At 46.5% G+C, this 25,982-nt stretch overlaps 1 protein-coding gene across 1 annotated transcript in view; it reads left to right on the top strand.

The window, feature by feature from the left end:
• LOC116360559 (exocyst complex component 4-like) overlaps positions 1-25,982 on the top strand; it is a 158,426-nt gene that overhangs the window by 1,405 nt on the left and 131,039 nt on the right. The window contains exon 3 of the mRNA XM_031815356.1: positions 24,446-24,542. Within this exon, the coding sequence (XP_031671216.1) occupies positions 24,446-24,542 (97 nt within the window). The remainder of the gene's footprint in view (positions 1-24,445; positions 24,543-25,982) is intronic.

The following is a 25,982-nucleotide window of genomic DNA, read 5'->3' as shown; positions in this document are numbered from 1 at the left end:
GGTGTGGAGAGGTACAGAGCTGGGATGGAGTAGAACAAGGGAGGGAGGAGTGTGGAGAGGTACAGAGCTGGGATGGAGTAGAACAAGGGAGGGAGGGGTGTGGAGAGGTACAGAGCTGGGATGGAGTAGAACAAGGGAGGGAGGGGTGTGGAGAGGTACAGAGCTGGGATGGAGTAGAACAAGGGAGGGAGGGCTGTGGAGAGGTACAGAGCTGGGATGGAGTAGAACAAGGGAGGGCGGGGTGTGGAGAGGTACAGAGCTGGGATGGAGTAGAACAAGGGAGGGAGGGGTGTGGAGAGGTACAGAGCTGGGATGGAGTAGAACAAGGGAGGGAGGGGTGTGGAGAGGTACAGAGCTGGGATGGAGTAGAACAAGGGAGGGAGAGGTACAGAGCTGGGATGGAGTAGAACAAGGGAGTGAGGGGTGTGGAGAGGTACAGAGCTGGGATGGAGTAGAACAAGGGAGGGAGGGGTGTGGAGAGGTACAGAGCTGGGATGGAGTAGAACAAGGGAGGGAGGGGTGTGGAGAGATACAGAGCTGGGATGGAGTAGAACAAGGGAGGGAGGGGTGTGGAGAGGTACAGAGCTGGGATGGAGTAGAACAAGGGAGGGAGGGGTGTGGAGAGATACAGAGCTGGGATGGAGTAGAACAAGGGAGTGAGGGGTGTGGAGAGGTACAGAGCTGGGATGGAGTAGAACAAGGGAGTGAGGGGTGTGGAGAGGTACAGAGCTGGGATGGAGTAGAACAAGGGAGGTGCCAAAACTTGAGGTGTTGCACCTCAAGCTCAACACTATAACAGAGTCCTGCGCTCGCCAGGTACACACGCGCACACAGACACACACGCACACAGACACACACGCACAGACAGACAGCGAGGGGGAGATTGGACAGTGAGTCCCTGGAGAGTCTCACTGTTCCACAGCTTTTCTTCTGTCTCTCATTTCTCTCCCCTTGCTCCCTCGCTCTGCGATGACCTTGTGGTTTCAATCAGCTGCGCCTGACAGCACTGTTTGCCTGCTTGTTTCATCGTTTTTTTCAAACCCCGTTCCTCCGAGACATTGCCTGTGTGTAAAATGGAAGTGAGAGGCATGGTGGAAGAGAGACAGAGGTCGTCGAAAGGAGGAGGGGTTCCGAGATAAAAATTATTTTCAAATCCTGCATAATCGGTCGTATGTCACAATTTCCATGATTGCATTTCGAGCAAACTTTAAGGTGAGTCACAGCAATGCTAAGTGTCACCTGTTTAGCATTGAACAGGTGAAACATCTCAATGACCCTCCCTCGCAGGCCTCGAGGTATGATTTCATTTTTGATAGGAAACGCCAGTCAATGCTAACCTGGCATACAGGCTCCATACACAAAATGATCGCCCCGTTCGAAAAGTCCAGATTAACATTTGCTTTAAAAAAATGTGTTCCAAATAGCCTCCAACTTTTGTCCTTACCCCTCGGTAGCTCAGATGTGAGAAAGATAATAAAACAATATTTGGGCCGGTGGTTGAATGCCTGGCAGCGTTAAACGAAGATGAGATTTCTCTGCCTTTCATTTCTGCTGTCACAATGCTAAGCTCGGGTTCTTAGCTCGGGTTCTTAGCTCGGGCAGACTGCTAAGGACCTGAATGACAGGGAGAGATTCAAGGAATCAAAGGATTTAGAAAAGTTAAATCAATCGACTTGGATGAAGGGAGGGGGTGTTAAAAGTAATTGTTATCATCACACCACTGTATGTAGAAGCCATTCAGTGATTTCTGAAGGAATACATTATAATGAGAAAAACATGTAGATGAAGCTGACTGTAGAACAGAGATTGAGAGATGTTGCGTGAGCCTGGCCAAGGGATTGTCCAACACTTAAAGAGAGCAGTATTTTCTCTACTAGACATAAGATCTCACCTCAATACACAATCCATTCACACAGTCAACCATCACCAGTACACTTTCTCTATTGGCTGATGCCAGTTTGATAGTGCAGCTAGCTCAGTTACTTGGAGTGTGATGTTAAGAGATCCAATAATCAAATCTAACTAAATCTACACAGTTTATTAGGTACACCACCCTGTTCACGAAAATGGTTAGCTCCTACAGACACGTGGCCGTGGATTGCGACAGTTGAAGTCTGAAGTTTACATACACTTACACGGAACCCAAACCGGCTGCGTGCGTGTGCCATCGTGCATAAATGTATTTTGTCCTCCCCACACCAAACGTGATCAACATTTATGGCAATTTAGCTCGCTAGCTTGCACTTGCTAGCTAATTTGTCCTATTTAGCTACCTTGCTGTTGCTAGCTAAATATTTCACTTATAATTCACTGTATCACAATTCTAGTGGGTCAGTAGTTTACATACACTAAGTTGACTTCACCTTTAAACAGCTAGGAAAATTCCAGAAAATGATGTCATGGCTTTAGAAGCTTCTGATAGGCTAATTGACATAATTTGAGTCAATTGGAGGTGTACCTGTGGATGTATGTCAAGGTCTACCTTCAAACTCAGTGCCTCTTTGCTTGACATCATGGGAAAATCAAAAGAAATTAGCCAAGACCTCAGAAAAAAGTCTGGTTCATCCTTGGGAGCAATTTCCAAACACCCCAAGGTACCACATTCATCTGTACAAACAATAGTACGCAAGTATAAACACCATGGGACCACGCAGCTGTCATAGCACTCAGGAAGGAGACAAATTCTGTCTCCAAGAGATTAACGTAATTTGGTGCGAAAAGTGCAACTAAATCCCAGAACAACAGGAAAGGACCATGTGAAGATGCTGGAGGAAATGGGTACAAAGGTATCTATATCCACAGTGAAACGAGTTCTATATCGACATAACCTGTAAGGCCGCTCAGCAAGGAAGAAGCCACTGCTCCAAAACTGCCATAAAAAAGCCAGACTGTGGTTTGCAACTGCACACGGGGACAAAGATCATACTTTTTGGAGAAATGTCCTCTGGTCTGATGAAACAAAAATAAACTGTTTGGCCATAATGACCATCGTTATGTTTGGAGGAAAAAGGGGGAGGCTTGCAAGCTGAAGAACACCATCCCAACCCTGAAGCACGGGGGTGGCAGCATCATGTTTAGTGGGTGCTTTGCCGCAGGAGGAATTGGTGCACTTCACAAAATAGATGGCTTCATGAGGTAGGAAAATTATGTGGATATATTGAAGCAACATCTCAAGACATCAATCAGGAAGTTAAAGCTTGGTCGCAAATGGGTCTTCCAAATGGACAATGACCCCAAGCATGCTTCCAAAGTTGTGGCAAAATGGCTTAAGGACAACAAAGTCAAGATATTGGAGTGGCCATTACAAAGCCCTGACCTCAATCCTATAGAAAATTTGTGGGCAGAACTGAAAAAGTGTGTGCGAGCAAGGAGGCTTACAAACCTGACTCAGTTACACCAGCTCTGTCAGGAGGAATGGGCCAAAATTCATCCAACTTATTGTGGGAAGCTTGTGGAAGTATTCCTGAAACAGTTTGACCCAATTTAAAGACAATGCTACCAAATACTAATTGAGTGTATGTAAACTTCTGACCCACTGGGAATGTGATGAAAGAAATAAAAGCTGAAATAAATCATTCTCTCTACTGATAGTCTGACATTTCACATTCTTAAAATAAAGTGGTGATCCTAACTGACCTAAAACAGGGAATTTTTACTAGGATTAAATGTCAGGTATTGTGAAAAACTGAGTTTAAATATATTTGGTTAAGTTGTATGTAAACGTCCCAGAGTCCCAGAGTCAGGATTTGGCGTAAGCAGCATGAGTCCATCGCCACATCCTGCCTCGTGTCAATGGTGTCAAGCTGGTTGCGTTGGTGTAATGGGATGGGGAATGTTTTCCTGGCACACATTAGGTCACTTGATTCCGACTGAGCAACGTTTCCATGCCCCGAAGAATGCAGGCTGTTCTGGAGGCAAAGCGAAGTCAGACCCGGTACTAGATGGGTGTACCTAATAAACTGAGTAAATATAATTTAATTAAAGGGCACTGTGTTTCCCATGGTAAATAAGGGCTGTACTCCTCTGCAGTGACAGGAGTGTAGTACTACTCACTGTGTTTCCCATGATAAAAAAGGGCTGTACTCTTCTGCAGTGACATGAGTGTAGTACTACTAGCTGTGGATGGTGGACTGTTTGTTCTTTGTCTCTTTACCTGAGGGAGATGGTACATTCTGTTACATATATCCTTAACAAACAGTATCTCTCATGGGTGTTCGTGCGTGCGTGTGTGTGTGTGAGAAGGGGCCCTTCCGTCTCCCTCATTACAAACACACGCCCAGAGCTTAGGAAGCTTAATTACATCGGCTCTCCAATGAAGCACACCGCATATGCTTCCATTAATCCACAGCTTCATCTAAAGGCTTCATTATAGCTACATATGGACCCACAGCTGGGTGGGTGTGGGTTTGTATCGATGGGTATCGGTGTGTCCCTTTGTGTGAGAGACAGAGGGAAGGCAGGAGACATGTCCCTGTATGTTTAATCTCCCTCTAGCTAGCTCTTTGAACAGAGAGGCTCTCTTTCTAGTCTAGAATCATAATATAGAGAGGCTCTCTTTCTGGTCTAGAATCATAATATAGAGAGGATCTCTCTTTCTGGTCTAGAATCATAATATAGAGAGGCTCTCTTTCTGGTCTAGAATCATAATATAGAGAGGCTCTCTCTTTCTGGTCTAGAATCATAATATAAAGAGGCTTTCTCTTTCTAGTCTAGAATCATAATATAGAGAGGCTCTCTCTTTCTGGTCTAGAATCATAATATAGAGAGGCTCTCTCTTTCTGGTCTAGAATCATAATATAGAGAGGCTCTCTTTCTGGTCTAGAATCATAATATAGAGAGGCTCTCTTTTTCTAGTCTAGAATCATAATATAGAGAGGCTCTCTCTTTCTTTTCTAGAATCATAATATAGTGAGGCTCTCTCTTTCTAGTCTAGAATCATAATATAGAGAGGCTCTCTCTTTCTTTTCTAGAATCATAATATAGTGAGGCTCTCTCTTTCTGGTCTAGAATCATAATATAAAGAGGCTTTCTCTTTCTAGTCTAGAATCATAATATAGAGAGGCTCTCTCTTTCTGGTCTAGAATCATAATATAGAGAGGCTTTCTCTTTCTAGTCTAGAATCATAATATAGAGAGGCTCTCTTTCTGGTCTAGAATCATAATATAGAGAGGCTCTCTTTTTCTAGTCTAGAATCATAATATAGAGAGGCTCTCTCTTTCTTTTCTAGAATCATAATATAGTGAGGCTCTCTCTTTCTAGTCTAGAATCATAAAAAATAGAAGCTCTCTCTTTCTAGTCTAGAATCATAATATAGAGAGGCTCTCTCTTTCTAGTCTAGAATCATAGTACAGAGACCTTTTCATTCCATCCACTCCCGACTCCATGAATAAATGATGGAAACAGGGAAACCACTTCCAAGGTACAGATTTGTTATCATGGCCCTGAATGCAGGCAATTGCTATTTCCTTTCCTGTTTTTATTTTCTCCTCCAAAGTGCCGGTTGGGAGAGAGCGAGCGGGGTGGTCATCATTGCCATTTCTAAGATATTTCTCAATAACCATGTTTTTTTTGTTAGACTACACCTTTTTGAGTTGTTTTAGTCAGCGCAGCAACAGAACAGAGCTGTATTACCTTACCCCAGGGCAGGCAGTGTTGAAATGACAACTACACCATGATCCAAACACAAAGGTTTGTATATCAGCCTCCGCTCCTGCCCTGTATGACCTCCCCTCCCACCCAGACACGGTCATAATAGACCCGCAACTCTGTTTCCCGCGTTTCTATCCTGTCTGCCATATTTCCCTTTTTGAAGGCTTGGCTTGTTGTCAAACAAAATACTTGACTCTCCACAGTCGTCCACCTTGAGTTGAGTTACACAATGAGTTTCTTTCTCCCTTAATTCCTATTGTGTTTGTGTGTGTGTCCTTCTACAGTATGTCTGCCTGCATGTGTGTGTGTGTATCTGTCTATCTAGAGGAGAAAAGGCAATCTGTGTATTAGTGGTGTTGTTTCTGCGTAATAGCGTGCTACCCTGGGGACGAGGAGTGGAGAGGCGCACAGTGACTGACTGCTCCGAGGGAGCGGGACCCGTGTTTCCCGTCAAACTGATTTGTGCCACACAATGGGGAGGGAGAGAGGTGCAAATGGAAACACTGACTGAAAGAGGGGAAGTAGCGAGAGAGAGGTGTGTGTGTGTGTGTGTGGGGGGGGGGGGGGGGGGTTTGCACTAATGCATTTGTGTGTGTGTTACTATGTATGCATGTCTGCCTGTGTGTTTGTATCTGTGTACTGCATAAGCTCCATGCAGCTGCACCGATTGATACACCTGTATGTCTCTTATGTCAGGCCTGTCGGGTCGAGGGGTGAGGAAGAGGGCTGTGACGGACAATGAGGATTAGCCCCGTTCTGACTGTTCTGTAATGGAAGTCCACAGCAAAGAACACCTCTCATTTTAGTCTGATAATATCTCTCCAACAGCTTCTAGGGAACCAATACCTTATAGCTCAATCACACACAGGCTTGAAACATTTTGTGAACTTTTAAATACATTTCCTGGTTTTCTAGAAATCCCAGTTGGAAGATTTCCGGAATCAGGAGGGAATGAGCAGGAAATCCAGAATCAGGAGGGAATGAGCAGGAAATCCAGAATCAGGAGGGAATGAGCAGGAAATCCAGAATCAGGAGGGAATGAGCAGGAAATCCAGAATCAGGAGGGAATGAGCAGGAAATCCAGAATCAGGAGGGAATGAGCAGGACATCCAGAATCAGGAGGGAATGAGCAGGAAATCCAGAATCCTCCAACCAGGATTTGGGGAAAATACATCCTCTTCATACCCTCATGTTCCCAGATCACAAATGAAAAGGTGATAATCCCCTCAATCTAGCGGTTATCTTTTAGTATAAAGATCGTTCCTCTAATCTGTACTCCTCCAGTGCCCTGTGTTCAAGGGGAACCACGCCATTGACTGATTTGAGCGATCGATTCTTGACTTCCGCCGACCTTCCAATTAGGATTTATCATATTCATAAATGGAACCTGAAATGGAATTGAACTTCCCCGGGAGAAAAGTCAATCATTATTAGAGGATTAAAATGAGGGTACATGCTCACCCTCTCTCTCGGTGAGTCTGCTGATCTCTCTCTTTCTCTCGTTAATTCTTCTTTCTCTTCGTTTGACCTTACTAAGGCATTGATTGATCCACATGGTCTGAATGTACGATAGCGTGGCTCTGTCCTTTGTGATTGTGTGCCTGACTAATTATCTAAGGACAGACGGGAGGGTGTTGCACGGTATACCTAAACTTCTGTACTTGTTCGATACTAGAACATGAAAAAAGTTTTGGTTCTGTTAAATGTGTCTCACGTCTTCTACTGATTGAGAGAGGATCAAGTCTATCAGCCCAGCAGATGTCTCCTTATAGCTCTAGAGCACCGTGCCTGTCAAGTCTGTCTATCAGCAGATGTCTCCTTATAGCTCTAGAGCACCGTGCCTGTCAAGTCTATCAGCCCAGCAGATGTCTCCTTATAGTTCTAGAGCACCGTGCCTGTCAAGTCTGTCTATCAGCAGATGTCTCCTTATAGCTCTAGAGCACCATGTCTGTCAAGTCTGTCTATCAGCTGATGTCTCCTTATAGCTCTAGAGTACCATGTCTGTCAAGTCTGTCTATCAGCTGATGTCTCCTTATAGCTCTAGAGCACCGTGCCTGTCAAGTCTGTCTATCAGCTGATGTCTCCTTATAGCTCTAGAGCACCGTGCCTGTCAAGTCTGTCTATCAGCTGATGTCTTCTTATAGCTCTAGAGCACCGTGCCTGTCAAGTCTGTCTATCAGCTGATGTCTCCTTATAGTTCTAGAGCACCGTGCCTGTCAAGTCTGTCTATCAGCTGATGTCTCCTTATAGCTCTAGAGCACCGTGCCTGTCAAGTCTGTCTATCAGCTGATGTCTCCTTATAGTTCTAGAGCACCGTGCCTGTCAAGTCTGTCTATCAGCTGATGTCTCCTTATAGTTCTAGAGCACCGTGCCTGTCAAGTCTGTCTATCAGCTGATGTCTCCTTATAGCTCTAGAGCACCGTGCCTGTCAAGTCTGTCTATCAGCTGATGTCTCCTTATAGTTCTAGAGCACCGTGCCTGTCAAGTCTGTCTATCAGCTGATGTCTCCTTATAGCTCTAGAGCACCGTGCCTGTCAAGTCTGTCTATCAGCTGATGTCTCCTTATAGCTCTAGAGCACCGTGCCTGTCAAGTCTGTCTATCAGCTGATGTCTCCTTATAGTTCTAGAGCACCGTGCCTGTCAAGTCTGTCTATCAGCTGATGTCTCCTTATAGTTCTAGAGCACGTAAGGGGCTCTGATTGACATAAAAAATCATAGACGTTGCCAAAAATGGTGTTTATTGACTTCTTCTCCCTCACCTCAGTCACGTCTCTCTCACTGTGTGTGTGTGAATGATTTTATAAAATAAGAGATTTATTCTTCTATGCAAATGTTGTTGGTCAGCACAATAAAACAAGTCCCAAATGGAAAGGAAGTAGATTGTTTTTCCTCTGCAGCCCGGTGAAATCAACCAAAACAAGCTCAATAACTCAATGCATGCACACACTCCTATTGAATATGCCTTCACCTGTATTGTGAACAGGCCTAGGCTACATTTTGATTTACCCAGATTATCAGTAGAGATTTACCATTCAAATAAATGACCATTATGTTGTTATGTAAAAACTAATTGATTGTATGATTGAAAAATTGATTCATTAATGCATACATTGCTGTCTTAGAAAAATATAATGATAATGAACTCAAAATATCTGTCTGGATGAAGTGCCTTTCTGTGACTTTGACTAATATGCCATCTTTTTTTTGCCGTGGAGTCGTTTTGGTATCGCGTATCGTTTTGGTATCGCGTATCGTTTTGGTATCGCGTATCGTTTTGGTATCGCGTATCGTTTTGGTATCGCGTATCGTGATGGTATCGCGTATCGTTTTGGTATCACGTATCGTTTTGGTATCGCGTATCGTGATGGTATCGCGTATCGTTTTGGTATCGCGTATCGTTTTGGTATCGCGTATCGTGATGGTATCGCGTATCGTTTTGGTATCGCGTACCGTTTTGGTATCGCGTATCGTTTTGGTATCGCGTATCGTTTTGGTATCGCGTATCGTTTTGGTATCGCGTATCGTGATGGTATCGCGTATCGTTTTGGTATCGCGTTTCATTTTTGGTATCGAGTTTCATTTTTGGTATCGCGTATCGTTTTGGTATCGCGTATCGTTTTGGTATCGCGTATCGTGATGGTATCGAGTTTCGTGATGCTCAACCTGGTATTCAAGTTAAAATGGTGTTACAACACTAGTGTCTGTCTGTCTCTTTCTGCCTGTGTATTCACACTTATTTTGTGTACTTTGCACACGCCAATGGCTGTGTGTCTCCTAGACTAGACCTCCCTTCCTTTAATAACAATGAATGAATTGCTACTGAAGTCGAGCCACACAGCCCGTGTTTGGACTGTCACAGCCAGTTGGCAGTCAAGCCGGTCTCTGAAAGGCCACAGAGATCCATGTTGTTGTGTCAAATTATTTCAAAGGACCCCACTAAAATGGCCATTTATAAACAGTTTGTGTTACAGTATTTGTTTTTTTATGTGACAGAGAAATGCCCTGACTTCAAAGATAGAGAGTAGTACTCAGTTAAACACAAGACGTACATTTAAGAAGCTGTTGTGGTTGATATTGCTTGTGCAGCTTTCAGTTTGGAGCCTTGGGTATGTTAAAACAGGCAGTTAATTGCTGGAAATGATAAGTTTCTCTGATTAGCAGCGTGGCTGGCCATATCTATTCATTTCAACACTGCTACTCTGAAACAATTTGAAAATACGGGCCCTGATCAGTGATCCCGACTTATTGCTATAGCTTATAAAATACTTCACCTCACAGTGAGAGATTTTTGTATTTTTTTCAATGGTTAAAATTTAGTGTAGTTACCAGATTAATTGTGTTTATAAACCGGGTAGCTTGGCTCCTGGATGCTGATTGGCTGAAAGCTGTGGTATATCAGACCATATTCCACAGGTATGACCAAAAAAATACTTTTTACTCTTTGTATTACCTGGTAACCAGTTTATAATAGCAATAAGGCACCTCGGGGGTATGTGGTATATGGCTACGGCTGTATCCAGGCTCTCTGCTTTGTGTTGTGCTTAAGAACAGCTCTTAGCTGTGGTATATTGCCGATATACCACACCTCCTTGCACATTATTGCTTAATTAGACAAAATAGTTATTAGAAATATCTAACTAATATCAAACTAGAGACTACAACAAACATACAAAACTAGACCATAAAACAGCTTTGTCAGCCTAATTGGAGCCTCGTTCCTCTGTGATTTTTCATCAGTACACCCCCCCCCCGCCCCACTCACACACAAACATCCATCCGTTTACATTCAGCGCACCAATGATCTCCTCCGCAGAGCTTCCATTTGGAGAGAAACATGTGAAATTGATTTACTTTGCTGTTTCCCCACTCCTCCAACTCATTTAGACACTCTCTGTTCCTCGCATTCCCCCTCTCCAAATGAAATCACTGCCAAACAGAAAGCATCTGAATAGTGCATAGATACTTTGGGTAAGAGCTTGCTAGCCACTCAATTGACAAATTTGCTTACTTTTCCCCTTAGCCTGGTCCCAGATCCGTTTTTGCTGAATAGCCAACTCCTGTGAATATTTAGCATAACAATGACCATAGGAATTGGCGATACAGCAAACAGATCTGGGAGCAGGCTACTTGATGCCCAGTGTAGACCACTGACTTGATAGAAGATGGTCCGTATAGACCCATTAACAGCTTGTTCTCAATAGACACAAGGCTTTATGCCATGTAATGCACTAATATGTCACCGTTCACTAATCAGTCACCAGTACTGAGCTGTATGGGTTATATGACTAGTTAAATAGTTTCTCTACGGGGGCTGGTTGATCCATAGTTGAGGGAGGGAGAGGGTTACTCATTACTCGATGTGTCTGTCAACATCAGCAGTTTGAACTGCAGAGTATTTTGACGGTAGGTTTTTGTAGCACGGTTATCCGTAGTGAGGCATTAGCCTGTGAAGCCATGATCCATTGTGGATTGAAAAGGAGCATGTGGAAGGTATTGGAACAATGTGATAATACAAGATGGAGGGGAGCAATCCTGGTTGGATATGTTGTATGACATGTCATAAATGAGTCACAGGTGTGGTGTCGGGTTCACGCTCCAGTCCCTGATACTGAAATGCACGTCTTGGAGTAAATGACACCTTTTCATTCGCCCTTTGAATTGCTACACCACCTCAGTGATATCGTTGTTTTGAAAGATGAAATGGAAGGTTCTTTGGATACTTGGCAGGCTATTACAGTAGAAAGGTTGCATTTTTTTGTTCATTTAAAAAAAACTGAACGTAAAGCACCACATAAAGCCATAGAGAAACACACACACACCTCAACAGCAACTGCATTCCACTTCCCCCTAACCTCCGGTCATAATACCTGTGTTAGGAGTGCTTCATGTTCTATTGACTGATCCCTGTGGGCAGATGATAATTGTTAAAACAACATTAGTCTTTGATTGTCTTTCTGCCTCTCCCCAGTCTCCTCACCTTCTGGGCACTGGGAGACCAAAGCTCTCTCCAGTCTCCTCACCTTCTGGGCACTTGGAGACCAAAGCTCTCTCCAGTCTCCTCACCTTCTGGGCACTGGAGACCAAAGCTCTCTCCAGTCTCCTCACCTTCTGGGCACTGGGAGACCAAAGCTCTCTCCAGTCTCCTCACCTTCTGGGCACTGGGAGACTAAAGCTCTCTCCAGTCTCCTCACCTTCTGGGCACTGGAGACCAAAGCTCTCTCCAGTCTCCTCACCTTCTGGGCACTTGGAGACCAAAGCTCTCTCCAGTCTCCTCACCTTCTGGGCACTGGAGACCAAAGCTCTCTCCAGTCTCCTCACCTTCTGGGCACTGGGAGACCAAAGCTCTCTCCAGTCTCCTCACCTTCTGGGCACTGGGAGACTAAAGCTCTCTCCAGTCTCCTCACCTTCTGGGCACTGGACACCAAAGCTCTCCCCAGTCTCATTACCTTCTGGGCACTGGGAGACCAAAGCTCTCTCCAGTCTCCCCACCCTCTGGGCTCTGGGAGATCAAGCCCAGTGGAGGCTGTAGGATCTCATCAGTGGGAGGTGATTGAATTAGTTCAGTGTTGAAATGAGTTTGGGAGCTGGTGATTTGCCGGGAAATGCACTGCATTTGTTGTAATAATAACATCAGTGTTCCCCTCTCCTCTGTAACGGGGCTTCAGCAGGCTGCTTGGGAGATGATGGGTCGTTTAGATGCTGGGGACAGACACTGATTAGCTTGTGGATAGCTTGCGGATGTTTTGAGGAAGTTAGTGCTGAAGAATTTGAAAAATATAAGATTGTTACAGTTATACTATATAAGAGACTGAACTAATGCATAATTGAGTCAGGCATCAGGACGTCCATAGAGTCAGGCATCAGGATGTCCATAGAGTCGGCATCAGGACGTCCATAGAGTCAGGCATCAGAACGTCCATAGAGTCAGGCATCAGAACGTCCATAGAGTCAGGCATCAGGACGTCCATAGAGTCAGGCATCAGGACGTCCATAGAGTCAGGCATCAGGACGTCCATAGAGTCAGGCATCAGGACGTCCATAGAGTCAGGCATCAGGACGTCCATAGAGTCAGGCATCAGGACGTCCATAGAGTCAGGCATCAGGACGTCCATAGAGTCAGGCATCAGGACGTCCATAGAGTCAGGCATCAGGACGTCCATAGAGTCAGGCATCAGGACGTCCATAGAGTCAGGCATCAGGACGTCCATAGAGTCAGGCATCAGGACGTCCATAGAGTCAGGCATCAGGACGTCCATAGAGTCAGGCATCAGGACGTCCATAGAGTCAGGCATCAGGACGTCCATAGAGTCAGGCATCAGGACGTCCATAGAGTCAGGCATCAGGACGTCCATAGAGTCAGGCATCAGGACGTCCATAGAGTCAGGCATCAGGACGTCCATAGAGTCAGGCATCAGGACGTCCATAGAGTCAGGCATCAGGACGTCCATAGAGTCAGGCATCAGGACGTCCATAGAGTCAGGCATCAGGACGTCCATAGAGTCAGGCATCAGGACGTCCATAGAGTCAGGCATCAGGACGTCCATAGAGTCAGGCATCAGGACGTCCATAGAGTCAGGCATCAGGACGTCCATAGAGTCAGGCATCAGGACGTCCATAGAGTCAGGCATCAGGACGTCCATAGAGTCAGGCATCAGGACGTCCATAGAGTCAGGCATCAGGACGTCCATAGAGTCAGGCATCAGGACGTCCATAGAGTCAGGCATCAGGACGTCCATAGAGTCAGGCATCAGGACGTCCATAGAGTCAGGCATCAGGACGTTCATAGAGTCAGGCATCGGGACGTTCATAGATTCAGGCATCGGGACGTTCATAGCGTCAGGCATCGGGACGTTCATAGCGTCAGGCATCGGGACGTTCATAGCGTCAGGCATCGGGACGTTCATAGCGTCAGGCATCGGGACGTTCATAGCGTCAGGCATCGGGACGTTCATAGCGTCAGGCATCGGGACGTTCATAGCGTCAGGCATCGGGACGTTCATAGCGTCAGGCATCGGGACGTTCATAGCGTCAGGCATCGGGACGTTCATAGCGTCAGGCATCGGGACGTTCATAGCGTCAGGCATCAGGACGTTCATAGCGTCAGGCATCAGGACGTTCATAGAGTCAGGCATCAGGACGTTCATAGAGTCAGGCATCAGGACGTTCATAGAGTCAGGCATCAGAACGTTCATAGAGTCAGGCATCAGAACGTTCATAGAGTCAGGCATCAGAACGTTCATAGAGTCAGGCATCAGCACGTTCATAGAGTCAGGCATCAGCACGTTCATAGAGTCAGGCATCAGAACGTTCATAGAGTCAGGCATCAGAACGTTCATAGAGTCAGGCATCAGAACGTTCATAGAGTCAGGCATCAGAACGTTTGTAACAATGAAATTACACGATGTGACATCCGTGAATGGGGTAGTAGATATACAGTATGATCTAGATAGTGGATGAGTAGGGTTGTAGATATACTGGATGGTGTAGATATCAGATGTATGTTCATGTTTATTATTGTCTAATGTAGGGTCTCAGTTGATCCATCTTCAGGTTCATCCAGATGTCAGGGAATAATATAGAGATGAGGAGAAAGAGAGAGAAGTTCCTCCTGTATTTTGTCAGACACACAGACACAGGGGATGATGTGTTGGTGGGAGGGAGGGGATAGGGCAGCAGGCAGGAGGAGAAGGAGGGGGTGTGATGGCTGACAGAGAGCAGAGGCTTAATCACAGATGGGGTAAAAAGAGAGGCGGAGAGAAGGAGGGGGGTGTTTTCCCAACTCTGGGCTAATTTTAATCAGCATGGGCCCTGTCATCATAGGGAGGCTGTCACCGCCACAGCCGTGTTTACCTTTAATCTAGCCCAAGCTGATTGGAGAAGAGAAAAGGAGAGAGGGGAGGGATGAGAGAACCTCCCGTCCTCTGAAACCTCCAACTCCCCTCAACCCTCGACTCCGGCCAGAACGCAGGAGGTGCTTCATCGGAGAAAAAATAGAAAGCAATGTCCTCTCAAACCCCCCACACCTCTATCCTGCAGCGTTCAATTAATAGTGTGGTGAACTCGGCTGTGCCCCCTTCATCAGCCTCCCTGTGACAACCTGAGTCAGGAGGCCACAGAGTAAAGATAGCTGTTTGATATAGAACCTTGATTGGAAGTTGGAGCGCTGTTGTTTTTATTTCCCCCTCAGAATGCAGTGAGATTGGGATGTTGCTCTAGGGAAGTATGACTAGGTTGGGCTGCAGTGTGTCTCGGCTTAGCTTCAATGCTAAGCTAGCCATTGTATCAGATTTTACGGCCTTTCTCATAAGTAGATGCCCGGGAATATCCATGCGTATGGTGATAGGGTAGCTTAGTGACCCCTCTTGCTATGTGTACACTGGTTCAGTAGGCTAATGTAATGGGATTGGTGTTAAGGGCTCTTTTCTACACATAACAGCCCTGATATAATGGAATTGCTCTTCACCCTAGGAGCTGTAGTCAATTAGATCTCCTTCTTTCCATTACTCTTTACTTAGATTAAAGACCTCACCTCTGCCTGTTTGTCTGTATAAGGCTGGTCAAAAGTCTGTCCCATTGGGATCAGTACAGCCTCCTCTCCAACTGAGCTAAGAACACACTCATACAAAATAACTACCGCCCCGTAGCACTCACTTCTGTCATCATGAAGTGCTTTGAAAGGCTAGTCAAGGATCACATCACCGCCACCTTACCGGCCACCCTAGACCCACTTCAGTTTGCATACTGTCCCAACAGGTCCACAGATGACGCAATCGCCATCACACTGCACACTGCCCTACCTATGTAAAAATGCTGTTCATTGTCTACAGCTCTGCATTCAACACCATAGTACCCTCCAAGCTCATCATCAAGCTGGAGGCCCTGGGTCTCAACCCCTCCCTGTGCAACTGGGTCCTGGACTTTCTGATTGGCCGCCCCCTGGTGGTGAAGGTAAGGGGTAAGGGGAAGGTCACTGATCCTCAACACTGGGGCCCTACAAGGTTGTGTGCTCAGCGCTCTCCTGTACTCCCTGTTCACTCACGACTGCGGGGCCATGCACACCTCCAACTCGATCATCAAGTTTGCAGACGACACAACAGTAGTGGGCTTGATTACCAACAACGATGAAACTGAGGTGAGGGCCCTCAGAGTGTGGTGTCAGGAAAACAACCTCTCACTCGACGTCAACAAAACGAAGGAGATGATCGTGGACTTCAGAAAACAGCCGAGGGAGCACCCCCTTATCCACATCGAAGGGTCAGCAGTGGATAAGGTGGAACATTTTAAGTTAATCGGCGTATACATCACAGACAAACTGAAATAGTCCACCCACACAGACAGTGTGGTGAAGAAGGCGCAGCAGCGCCTCTTCAACCTCAGGAGGCTGAAGAAATGTGGCTTGTCACCCAAAACCCTGACAAACATTTACAGATGCACAATCGAGAGCCTCCTGTCGGCTGTATCACAGCCTGGTACGGCAACTGGTACGGTATGTGACCAATAAAATTTGATTTGATACTTATGCGTCAGAGCAAATGTCTGGATAGAAACAACGCTGTCCCTGCAGTACCCCACAGTTGTAAAAGCTGAAGTTCTCTCTATTGAAGTTGATGTGGCTGCACTAGCCATCCTGTACTGCAACCATCTGACTGTCATGTTGGTGCCGTCACAGTGCATGTCTACTGTCTCTCCTGAATTAGCCTGCAGAATCTTCTCTCCATTTTGAGCACTGCAGACTAAGAAGTCAGTGCTTGCCTGGTATGAAGCCTTGCCATCTTTCCAACACTCACAACTGTACCGGCCGGAGTCTGACTGAGGTTATTGATCTGGAGAAATAAACTCCTCTGACTCAAACTCCGTTCCAGTCGATCCCTAAATCCAGGCAGTGATATTCTCAAGGTAAGGGTTGGAAGTGTTCCACAGCAGTGGGCTCTCTTCAGCAGTGGATCTGAAGAACAAACAGTCCTCTCTTTTAACATTAGAAACATAAAAATCAGAATATTCCCCTTCTGACTTGATTGCCTCATATGCACACTACCAGTCAAAAGTTTGGACACATCTACTCATTCAAGGGTTTTCTTTATTTGTACTATTTTCTACAATGTAGGATAACAGTGAAGACATCAAAACTATGAAATAACACATATGGAATCATGTAGTAACCAAATAAGTGTTAAACATGTCAAAATATATTTTATATTTGAGTTCCTTCAAACAGCCACCCTTTGCCTTGATGACAGCTTTGCACACCATCTGTGAGATGTCCGTCTGCTGTCTGTCTGCTGGTAACACACTGCTGTCTCTGACTCTGTTAGTTGATTATTTGAATCATACGCCATGGCTGCCTTTTAGGTCACACGTCAGTGTTGTACTGACGCTGAAAAATAGAACAGGAGGATAGAACTGCAGGATGACGATATTCACTTCTGCCAGCTGTTGAAAGTTTGCCTCTCCAAATACCCTTTGTTTGTAATAGTCCCTCATCTCTCCAAGTGAATATAAGCCACATTAATTAATAACCATCTGGTACCTCAACTTATTATCTTAGTCTGCACTTGACAGCTGTGTATTTTTTAAATAGGAAAAACTTTTTTTGGGGGGGGCAGCTGTGTATTCATTATAAATACTGGGGGTTAACCGAGCCACTAAGCGCGCTACAACACTCAATAATTAATTCAACTCAATTTACAGATATTGTCCCTTCAAATTAATTTTAATAATAGAAGCGTCTCATTAGGAGCCAATCAAACATGAGGACTTGGTGGAATGGGGAGTCTGGGGCCGACCGGGAGGTCCATGCAATATTGAACTGGCCTGATCGTATAAGAGCTAAATGGGGAGGGAGACCTTATGCACCAGCCAACTGACTGGGTTGGGTGGGTTCCTGTATTGGGTTTTGTGCCGACTGTTGCACTCGTACAACACACAGGGGCATTGCAAGCACACATACACACACAGGCAGATGAACAGATGTACACTAAACAGACGCAAGCACACATACACACACAGGCACTGGCAGATGAACAGATGCACACTAAACAGTCGCACGGAGGCTCGCACGCTTCCGTCCATAAGAAAGAAGGAAGCTCCCTCTAACCCTGTTCCCTGAGGGGTTACCAGTGGACTCACACTGTTTGGAGGGCCTTCTGTGTGTTCTGTCTAGGACAAACAGATGAACACTTTCAATCATGCACAGACACACCGAGGCGTACACACACACTTTTTAAACGAGGCATTATGAATGTTTGGACATCCATCTGTGTATTTGGTAGATTCTAACACATACACCTTCACACACATTCGTACACACACTTGGTAAATGAATGATTTTGAGTGTTTGGCCGTTACGCTGCAGTATCAGTACATACAAACTTGTATAGACACACACACGCTGTGCTACAGACACCAACTCTCTGAGGGATTAGGACTGTTTTTCCTTCACACTTCTGGTCCCTGTGTATTATAAAACACACACACACACACACACACACACACACACACACACACACACACACACACACACACACACACACACACACACACACACACACACACACTTTGGCCTTCAGAGACGTGGAGTGTGTTAGAGAAGGCATTGCACGTCCTCCCTTTCCCCTCTAGATCCGGGCACGGACGGAATACATCACAGGATCAAACCATTTCTAATCAAACCCAGGAAAGTGTGGCTAATGCAATTTCACTAAGTCACTGACTGGCTTGATTGCATGTGGGCTGCGGAGTGTGTGGAGGGCGCCGTGGGAGGGGGATGGAGGCTGTCGAGGCGGTGTATATCTGTGGAGGTGTGTATGTTAGAAGCAAGTTCACCATGGCGTTGATATGGTGTGTGTGTGTGTTCTCTCCAGGTGTCTGTCTGGAGGTGTTGGGTGTCGTGACTGTAGATGTGTAAGGTGTAGTGGTGGGAGGGGTATTGGAGGGATTTGCCTGTATAATGTAGTGATAGTGTTGTAGTGGTGGGAGGGGTACTGGAGGGACTGGCCTGTGTAATGTAGTGATAGTGTTGTAGTGGTGTGAGGGGTACTGGAGGGACTGGCCTGTATAATGTAGTGATAGTGTTATAGTGGTGTGAGGGGTACTGGAGGGACTGGCCTGTATAATGTAGTGATAGTGTTATAGTGGTGTGAGGGGTAATGGAGGGACTGGCCTGTATAATGTAGTGATAGTGTTATAGTGGTGTGAGGGGTATTGGAGGGATTTGCCTGTATAATGTAGTGATAGTGTTATAGTGGTGTGAGGGGTACTGGAGGGACTGGCCTGTGTAATGTAGTGATAGTGTTATAGTGGTGTGAGGGGTACTGGGGGGACTAGCCTGTATGATGTAGTGATAGTGTTGTAGTGGTGTGAGGGGTACTGGAGGGACTGGCCTGTGTAATGTAGTGATAGTGTTGTAGTGGTGTGAGGGGTACTGGAGGGACTAGCCTGTATGATGTAGTGATAGTGTTATAGTGGTGTGAGGGGTACTGGAGGGACTGGCCTGTATAATGTAGTGATAGTGTTATAGTGGTGTGAGGGGTACTGGAGGGACTGGCCTGTATAATGTAGTGATAGTGTTATAGTGGTGTGAGGGGTACTGGAGGGACTGGCCTGTATAATGTAGTGATAGTGTTATAGTGGTGTGAGGGGTACTGGAGGGACTGGCCTGTATAATGTAGTGATAGTGTTATAGTGGTGTGAGGGGTACCCGAGGGACTGGCCTGTATAATGTAGTGATAGTGTTGTAGTGGTGTGAGGGGTACTGGAGGGACTGGCCTGTATAATGTAGTGATAGTGTTATAGTGGTGTGAGGGGTACTGGAGGGACTGGCCTGTATAATGTAGTGATAGTGTTATAGTGGTGTGAGGGGTACTGGAGGGACTGTCCTGTATAATGTAGTGATAGTGTTGTAGTGGTGTGAGGGGTACTGGAGGGACTGGCCTGTATAATGTAGTGATAGTGTTATAGTGGTGTGAGGGGTACTGGAGGGACTGGCCTGTATAATGTAGTGATAGTGTTATAGTGGTGTGAGGGGTACTGGAGGGACTGGCCTGTATAATGTAGTGATAGTGTTATAGTGGTGTGAGGGGTACTGGAGGGACTGGCCTGTATAATGTAGTGATAGTGTTATAGTGGTGTGAGGGGTACTGGAGGGACTGGCCTGTATAATGTAGTGATAGTGTTATAGTGGTGTGAGGGGTACTGTAGGGACTGGCCTGTATAATGTTGTGATAGTGCTACTTCATTCCCTTCCGCATCTGCTCTCCCACAGGGTATGGACACGCCCTTCTGGCTAATCCTGGATCAGCCTCTACCACTGGGGATAGACACACACACGCACTCACGCACTCACTCACTCACTCACTGACACACTCCCTCACTCACTCACACTGACACACGCACGCACTCACTCTGACACACGCACTCACACCCTCAGCCTGGATGTTCTGATGTTCTGTTTATAAGAGTTGCCAGGAGTCTGACCTCTGACCTGCTATCAGAGCCATCACTGTCCAGATGATTCTGAAAAGAAACATCATGAATATTAACACTCTTAATGAAATATTAATGTGGTCCATGCCCATTTGGCAGCCACACCTGGGACTCTAAGGACCATTGGGGTCGCTCCATGCCCATTTGGCAGCCACACCTGGGACTCGTAAGGACCATTGGGGTCGCTCCATGCCCATTTGGCAGCCACACCTGGGACTCTAAGGACCATTGGGGTCGCTCCATGCCCATTTGGCAGCCACACCTGGGACTCTAAGGACCATTGGGGTCGCTCCATGCCTCTTTTGTCTGACACTGATGCAGATGTTTAGAGCAGGAAATTACATTTGTCAGCATAATCAGAAAGTACACACGTTGTTGCATATTTAGCCGGGCATTCTGATAGAAACCATACGTGGGAGAGAATTCAGTGTTGGCAACCAATACTGGATCCTCTATGACTGTGATACTTGGAGGAGTTATCATGTGTGCGTAAGTTTGCGTTACATGTCTGTTTGTTTGAAAGTTCATGATTACGGAACAGAAGTCTGTCTGTCTGTCTCTCTCTCTCTCTGTCTCTCTCTGTCTCTCTGTCTCTCTCTCTGTCTCTCTCTCTGTCTCTCTCTCTCTCTCTCTCTGTCTCTCTCTGTCTCTCACTCTCTCTCTCTCTCTCCCCCTCTCCCTCTCTTTTGCTGTGCCTGGTGTGAGTGTGTGGCAGCAGCTTTGTCTTGGGGGCGTATTTGAGTCTTAACTGAATTGGCAGAAAGGGAGGGAGGGAGAATTAGAACCTGGGCACTCTTTCCACTTAGCAACAAGAAGCCGTTCCCACACAAATGAATTTTCATGGAAACAGCAGAGAAAATGTAGTCTAAAAGCATCTCTTCTTTGTAATGAGTGTAGGGGATGGATGGATGAGGAACGAGAGAGGAGTTGTCTCCATGCTTTACAATGGAGCGGGTTTCATTACAACTATCAGAGAGTATCAGGAGGCTGAGGGAACAATGTTATGATGTACATTTGAATGCAGGGTTATACAGGTAAAGCTGATTGGAGACTGGCTTTCACACCATCAATGCAGGTAAAGCTGACTGGAGACTGGCTTTCACACCATCAGTGCAGGTAAAGCTGACTGGAGACTGGCTTCAGCACCATCAATGCAGGTAAAGCTGACTGGAGACTGGCTTTCACACCATCAGTGCAGATAAAGCTGACTGGAGACTGGCTTTCACACCATCAGTGCAGGTAAAGCTGACTGGAGACTGGCTTCAGCACCATCAATGCAGGTAAAGCTGACTGGAGACTGGCTTTCACACCATCAGTGCAGATAAAGCTGACTGGAGACTGGCTTTCACACCATCAATGCAGATAAAGCTGACTGGAGACTGGCTTCAGCACCATCAGTGCAGGTAAAGCTGACTGGAGACTGGCTTCAGCACCATCAATGCAGGTAAAGCTGACTGGAGACTGGCTTCAGCACCATCAATGCAGATAAAGCTGACTGGAGACTGGCTTCAGCACCATCAATGCAGGTAAAGCTGACTGGAGACTGGCTTTCACACCATCAGTGCAGATAAAGCTGACTGGAGACTGGCTTTCACACCATCAATGCAGATAAAGCTGACTGGAGACTGGCTTCAGCACCATCAATGCAGGTAAAGCTGACTGGAGACTGGCTTTCACACCATCAGTGCAGATAAAGCTGACTGGAGACTGGCTTTCACACCATCAATGCAGATAAAGCTGACTGGATACTGGCTTTCACACCATCAGTGCAGGTAAAGCTGACTGGAGACTGGCTTTCACACCATCAATGCAGATAAAGCTGACTGGAGACTGGCTTTCACACCATCAATGCAGGTAAAGCTGACTGGAGACTGGCTTCAGCACCATCAATGCAGGTAAAGCTGACTGGAGACTGGCTTTCACACCATCAGTGCAGGTAAAGCTGACTGGAGACTGGCTTTCACACCATCAATGCAGGTAAAGCTGACTGGAGACTGGCTTTCACACCATCAATGCAGGTAAAGCTGACTGGAGACTGGCTTCAGCACCATCAATGCAGGTAAAGCTGACTGGAGACTGGCTTCAACACCATCAGTGCAGGTAAAGCTGACTGGAGACTGGCTTTCACACCATCAGTGCAGATAAAGCTGACTGGAGACTGGCTTCAGCACCATCAATGCAGGTAAAGCTGACTGGAGACTGGCTTTCACACCATCAGTGCAGGTAAAGCTGACTGGAGACTGGCTTTCACACCATCAGTGCAGGTAAAGCTGACTGGAGACTGGCTTTCACACCATCAGTGCAGATAAAGCTGACTGGAGACTGGCTTTCACACCATCAGTGCAGATAAAGCTGACTGGAGACTGGCTTTCACACCATCAGTGCAGATAAAGCTGACTGGAGACTGGCTTTCACACCATCAGTGCAGATAAAGCTGACTGGAGACTGGCTTCAGCACCATCAATGCAGGTAAAGCTGACTGGAGACTGGCTTTCACACCATCAGTGCAGGTAAAGCTGACTGGAGACTGGCTTTCACACCATCAGTGCAGGTAAAGCTGACTGGAGACTGGCTTTCACACCATCAGTGCAGGTAAAGCTGACTGGAGACTGGCTTTCACACCATCAGTGCAGGTAAAGCTGACTGGAGACTGGCTTTCACACCATCAGTGCAGGTAAAGCTGATTGGAGACTGGCTTTCACACCATCAATGCAGATAAAGCTGACTGGAGACTGGCTTCAGCACCATCAATGCAGGTAAAGCTGACTGGAGACTGGCTTTCACACCATCAGTGCAGGTAAAGCTGACTGGAGACTGGCTTTCACACCATCAGTGCAGATAAAGCTGACTGGAGACTGGCTTTCACACCATCAGTGCAGATAAAGCTGACTGGAGACTGGCTTCAGCACCATCAGTGCAGGTAAAGCTGACTGGAGACTGGCTTTCACACCATCAGTGCAGATAAAGCTGACTGGAGACTGGCTTTCACACCATCAGTGCAGGTAAAGCTGACTGGAGACTGGCTTCAGCACCATCAATGCAGATAAAGCTGATTGGAGACTGGCTTTCACACCATCAGTGCAGGTAAAGCTGACCGGAGACTGGCTTCAGCACCATCAATGCAGGTAAAGCTGACTGGAGACTGGCTTCAACACCATCAGTAGGCGTTGTTTGTCTGTTGTAATATAGACTCAGAGGTCTAGTTTAGATTGAAATACCAATTGAAACTGATATCACCCTCCATTGTAAGACAAAGACACACACACCACACAAGCACGCACGCAAAACGCACACACACACACTTCAACAAACTCACAGACCCCATATCTGTGATTATATCAGCCCAATGTATCTCTGGCCTGTGCAGCACCACACCAAGTACAGTGTTTATGTTAAAGCACATCCCAGTTAGAAGCAATGGGAGAAACTGTTCAGAATGCTAGTCAATAGAATCCACTATTAACCAGTGTCCTCTAGACTCCAAGCCACTGATAAAACACTGTCAATCCAAAGCCGAAAGACAACTGACAACCCTCTCCAGTGGTTGAAAAGTGATGTGTGAAATGTTAATGAATAATAGTGTCTCTGTGCACTGTGGGGGAGGGGGGAGCAACGCCACTGTGGATTCTCACCTCTCTGTTATTTATATTCATTGATCCACCGGGACATCGTTCGCCGGCTTCGGTTTTTATCGACAACAGTCCGCAATTCCGTCTATGTCAATTATATTGATTACTTCAGGTTGACTGGACGTAATGAGGAACAGTGGTGCACTTGATGCTTGATCGGCCCCTTTCACCCCCCCACACACCCTCTCGCCTACCCTCTCTCGCCTACCCTCTCTCGCCTACCCTCTCTCGCCCACCCTCTCGCGCCCACCCCCAGGTCTGAGTGAGTTACACACCAATGATTTTCTGATTAACCCTGTTAGCCGAGGGGTTCACCCACGCACTAATGCAGGGGCATGGATGTGGGAGTCGGTGGAAGGGTCCAGTGAGTGTCTGAGTCCGACTGTGCTGACTGCTGATAGGATGATGTCTTAATAATGGAAGATGATGGCTTTATTCTTTGCCTGATAAACCCAATCGGGACCTGTAGAAACATTGTATTTTAGCAACATGTGGCGGCCATTTTTAATAGATTTTTACTGGCTCTAATATACTCTCAATGGGGGATGCTTTGGGTGAATCTGACGATTGATCACATCTGTGTTGACCTTGATGGAGGACTGTTTACTCACCACATTAAAGGACTGTGTTACTCCTTCTGTCTGTTTCTTTGTCTCAGTCTTTCTCTTTCCCTCCTCTCATTCCAGGTGGTGCAGATGATAACCTGATCGAAGGAGGAGAGATGAAGTTTGTCTGTAAACCTGGAGCCAGAAACATCACAGTGATCTTCCAGCCTCTCCTCAGGTAGGACTTACTAACCACACACACACACACACACACACACACACACACACACACACACACACACACACACACACACACAGACACAGATTCAATAATATGTGGCCATGGTCAATATGCACTAGAGGGGAGACAATGGCCTTCCATCATACCAGTCACAGAGAACAAGACAGATAATCCCTCAGACAACAACTACTTCCCTACGCTGTTCATTCACGTTGATTCATTTTGACGTAATTTTCCCTAAAAGCCTTTAGTTTAGTCCAATCCACATTACATTTTCCCTTTCAATGTCTTATGAGATCATTGGTCTGGTCCACTATGTATAGTCAATGTGAGAGGACATCCATGATCCAAACCATGGGCAGCACTCAGACTGGAGCATGACTCTAAACCAGTAGAATGTCTACAATTAGATTATATCCATTACGTCCTTTTAGTAATCCTCCCATTGATTATACTCTACTGCTTTCATAGCTGGACAGTCCATCCTCCCCCAAACCCCCACAATAAGGCAGATGATGGCCTACATGTTGACTGTGCTTCCTGTCTGATGTTTACGGTTTTTAATATGGTCCTTATTTATGCTTAGCAATATTCCAGAATGTAATCCACCGCAGTGATTAGTATTGCCTACAGTGACGGTGTACTGTACTGTATATAACACAGTGTCCCCAAAGACTGGTGGAAATCCAATTTTCAAACAGCCTAATTAGATTGACCTTCCTTGCAGTGATGAATCACCAGGGCTCCCATTAAACTGTAATATTTCCCCTTACTTAGACTTGGAGCCAGTTGGTGCTGTACTGTAGGCCAACTGTGTGTGTGCCCCATTGTTGAATGCAAATGTCCTTTCCTCGTACAGAAGTGAACTACACCCTATCTCATTGAGACAGACGGCCCGGGTAGGGGCTGGATAGAGGCTGGATAGGGGTTGGATAGGGGCTGTGGTAGGGTCTGGGTCGGGGCTGTGGTAGGGTCTGGGTAGGGGCTGTGGTAGGGTCTGGGTAGGGGCTGTGGTAGGGTCTGGGTAGGGGCTGTGGTAGGGTCTGGGTAGGGGCTGTGGTAGGGGCTGGGTAGGGGCTGTGGGAGGTCTGGGTAAGGCTTGTGGAAGGTCTGGGTAGGGCCTGTGGAAGGTCTGGGTAGGGCCTGTGGAAGGTCTGGGTAGGGTCTGGGTAGGGTCTGTGGAAGGTCTGGGTAGGGTCTGTGGAAGGTCTGGGTAGGGTCTGTGGAAGGTCTGTGGAAGGTCTGGGTAGGGGCTGTGGAAGGTCTGGGTAGGGCCTGTGGAAGGTCTGGGTAGGGCCTGTGGAAGGTCTGAGTAGGGCCTGTGGAAGGTCTGGGTAGGGTCTGTGGAAGGTCTGGGTAGGGTCTGTGGAAGGTCTGGGTAGGGTCTGGGTAGGGTCTGTGGAAGGTCTGGGTAGGGTCTGTGGATGGTCTGGGTAG

This window comes from Oncorhynchus kisutch, unplaced genomic scaffold (assembly GCF_002021735.2).
Source record: "Oncorhynchus kisutch isolate 150728-3 unplaced genomic scaffold, Okis_V2 Okis09a-Okis19a_hom, whole genome shotgun sequence".
Classification (NCBI taxonomy): Eukaryota; Metazoa; Chordata; class Actinopteri; order Salmoniformes; family Salmonidae; genus Oncorhynchus; species Oncorhynchus kisutch.
This window is presented reverse-complemented; position numbering and strand designations above follow the sequence as displayed.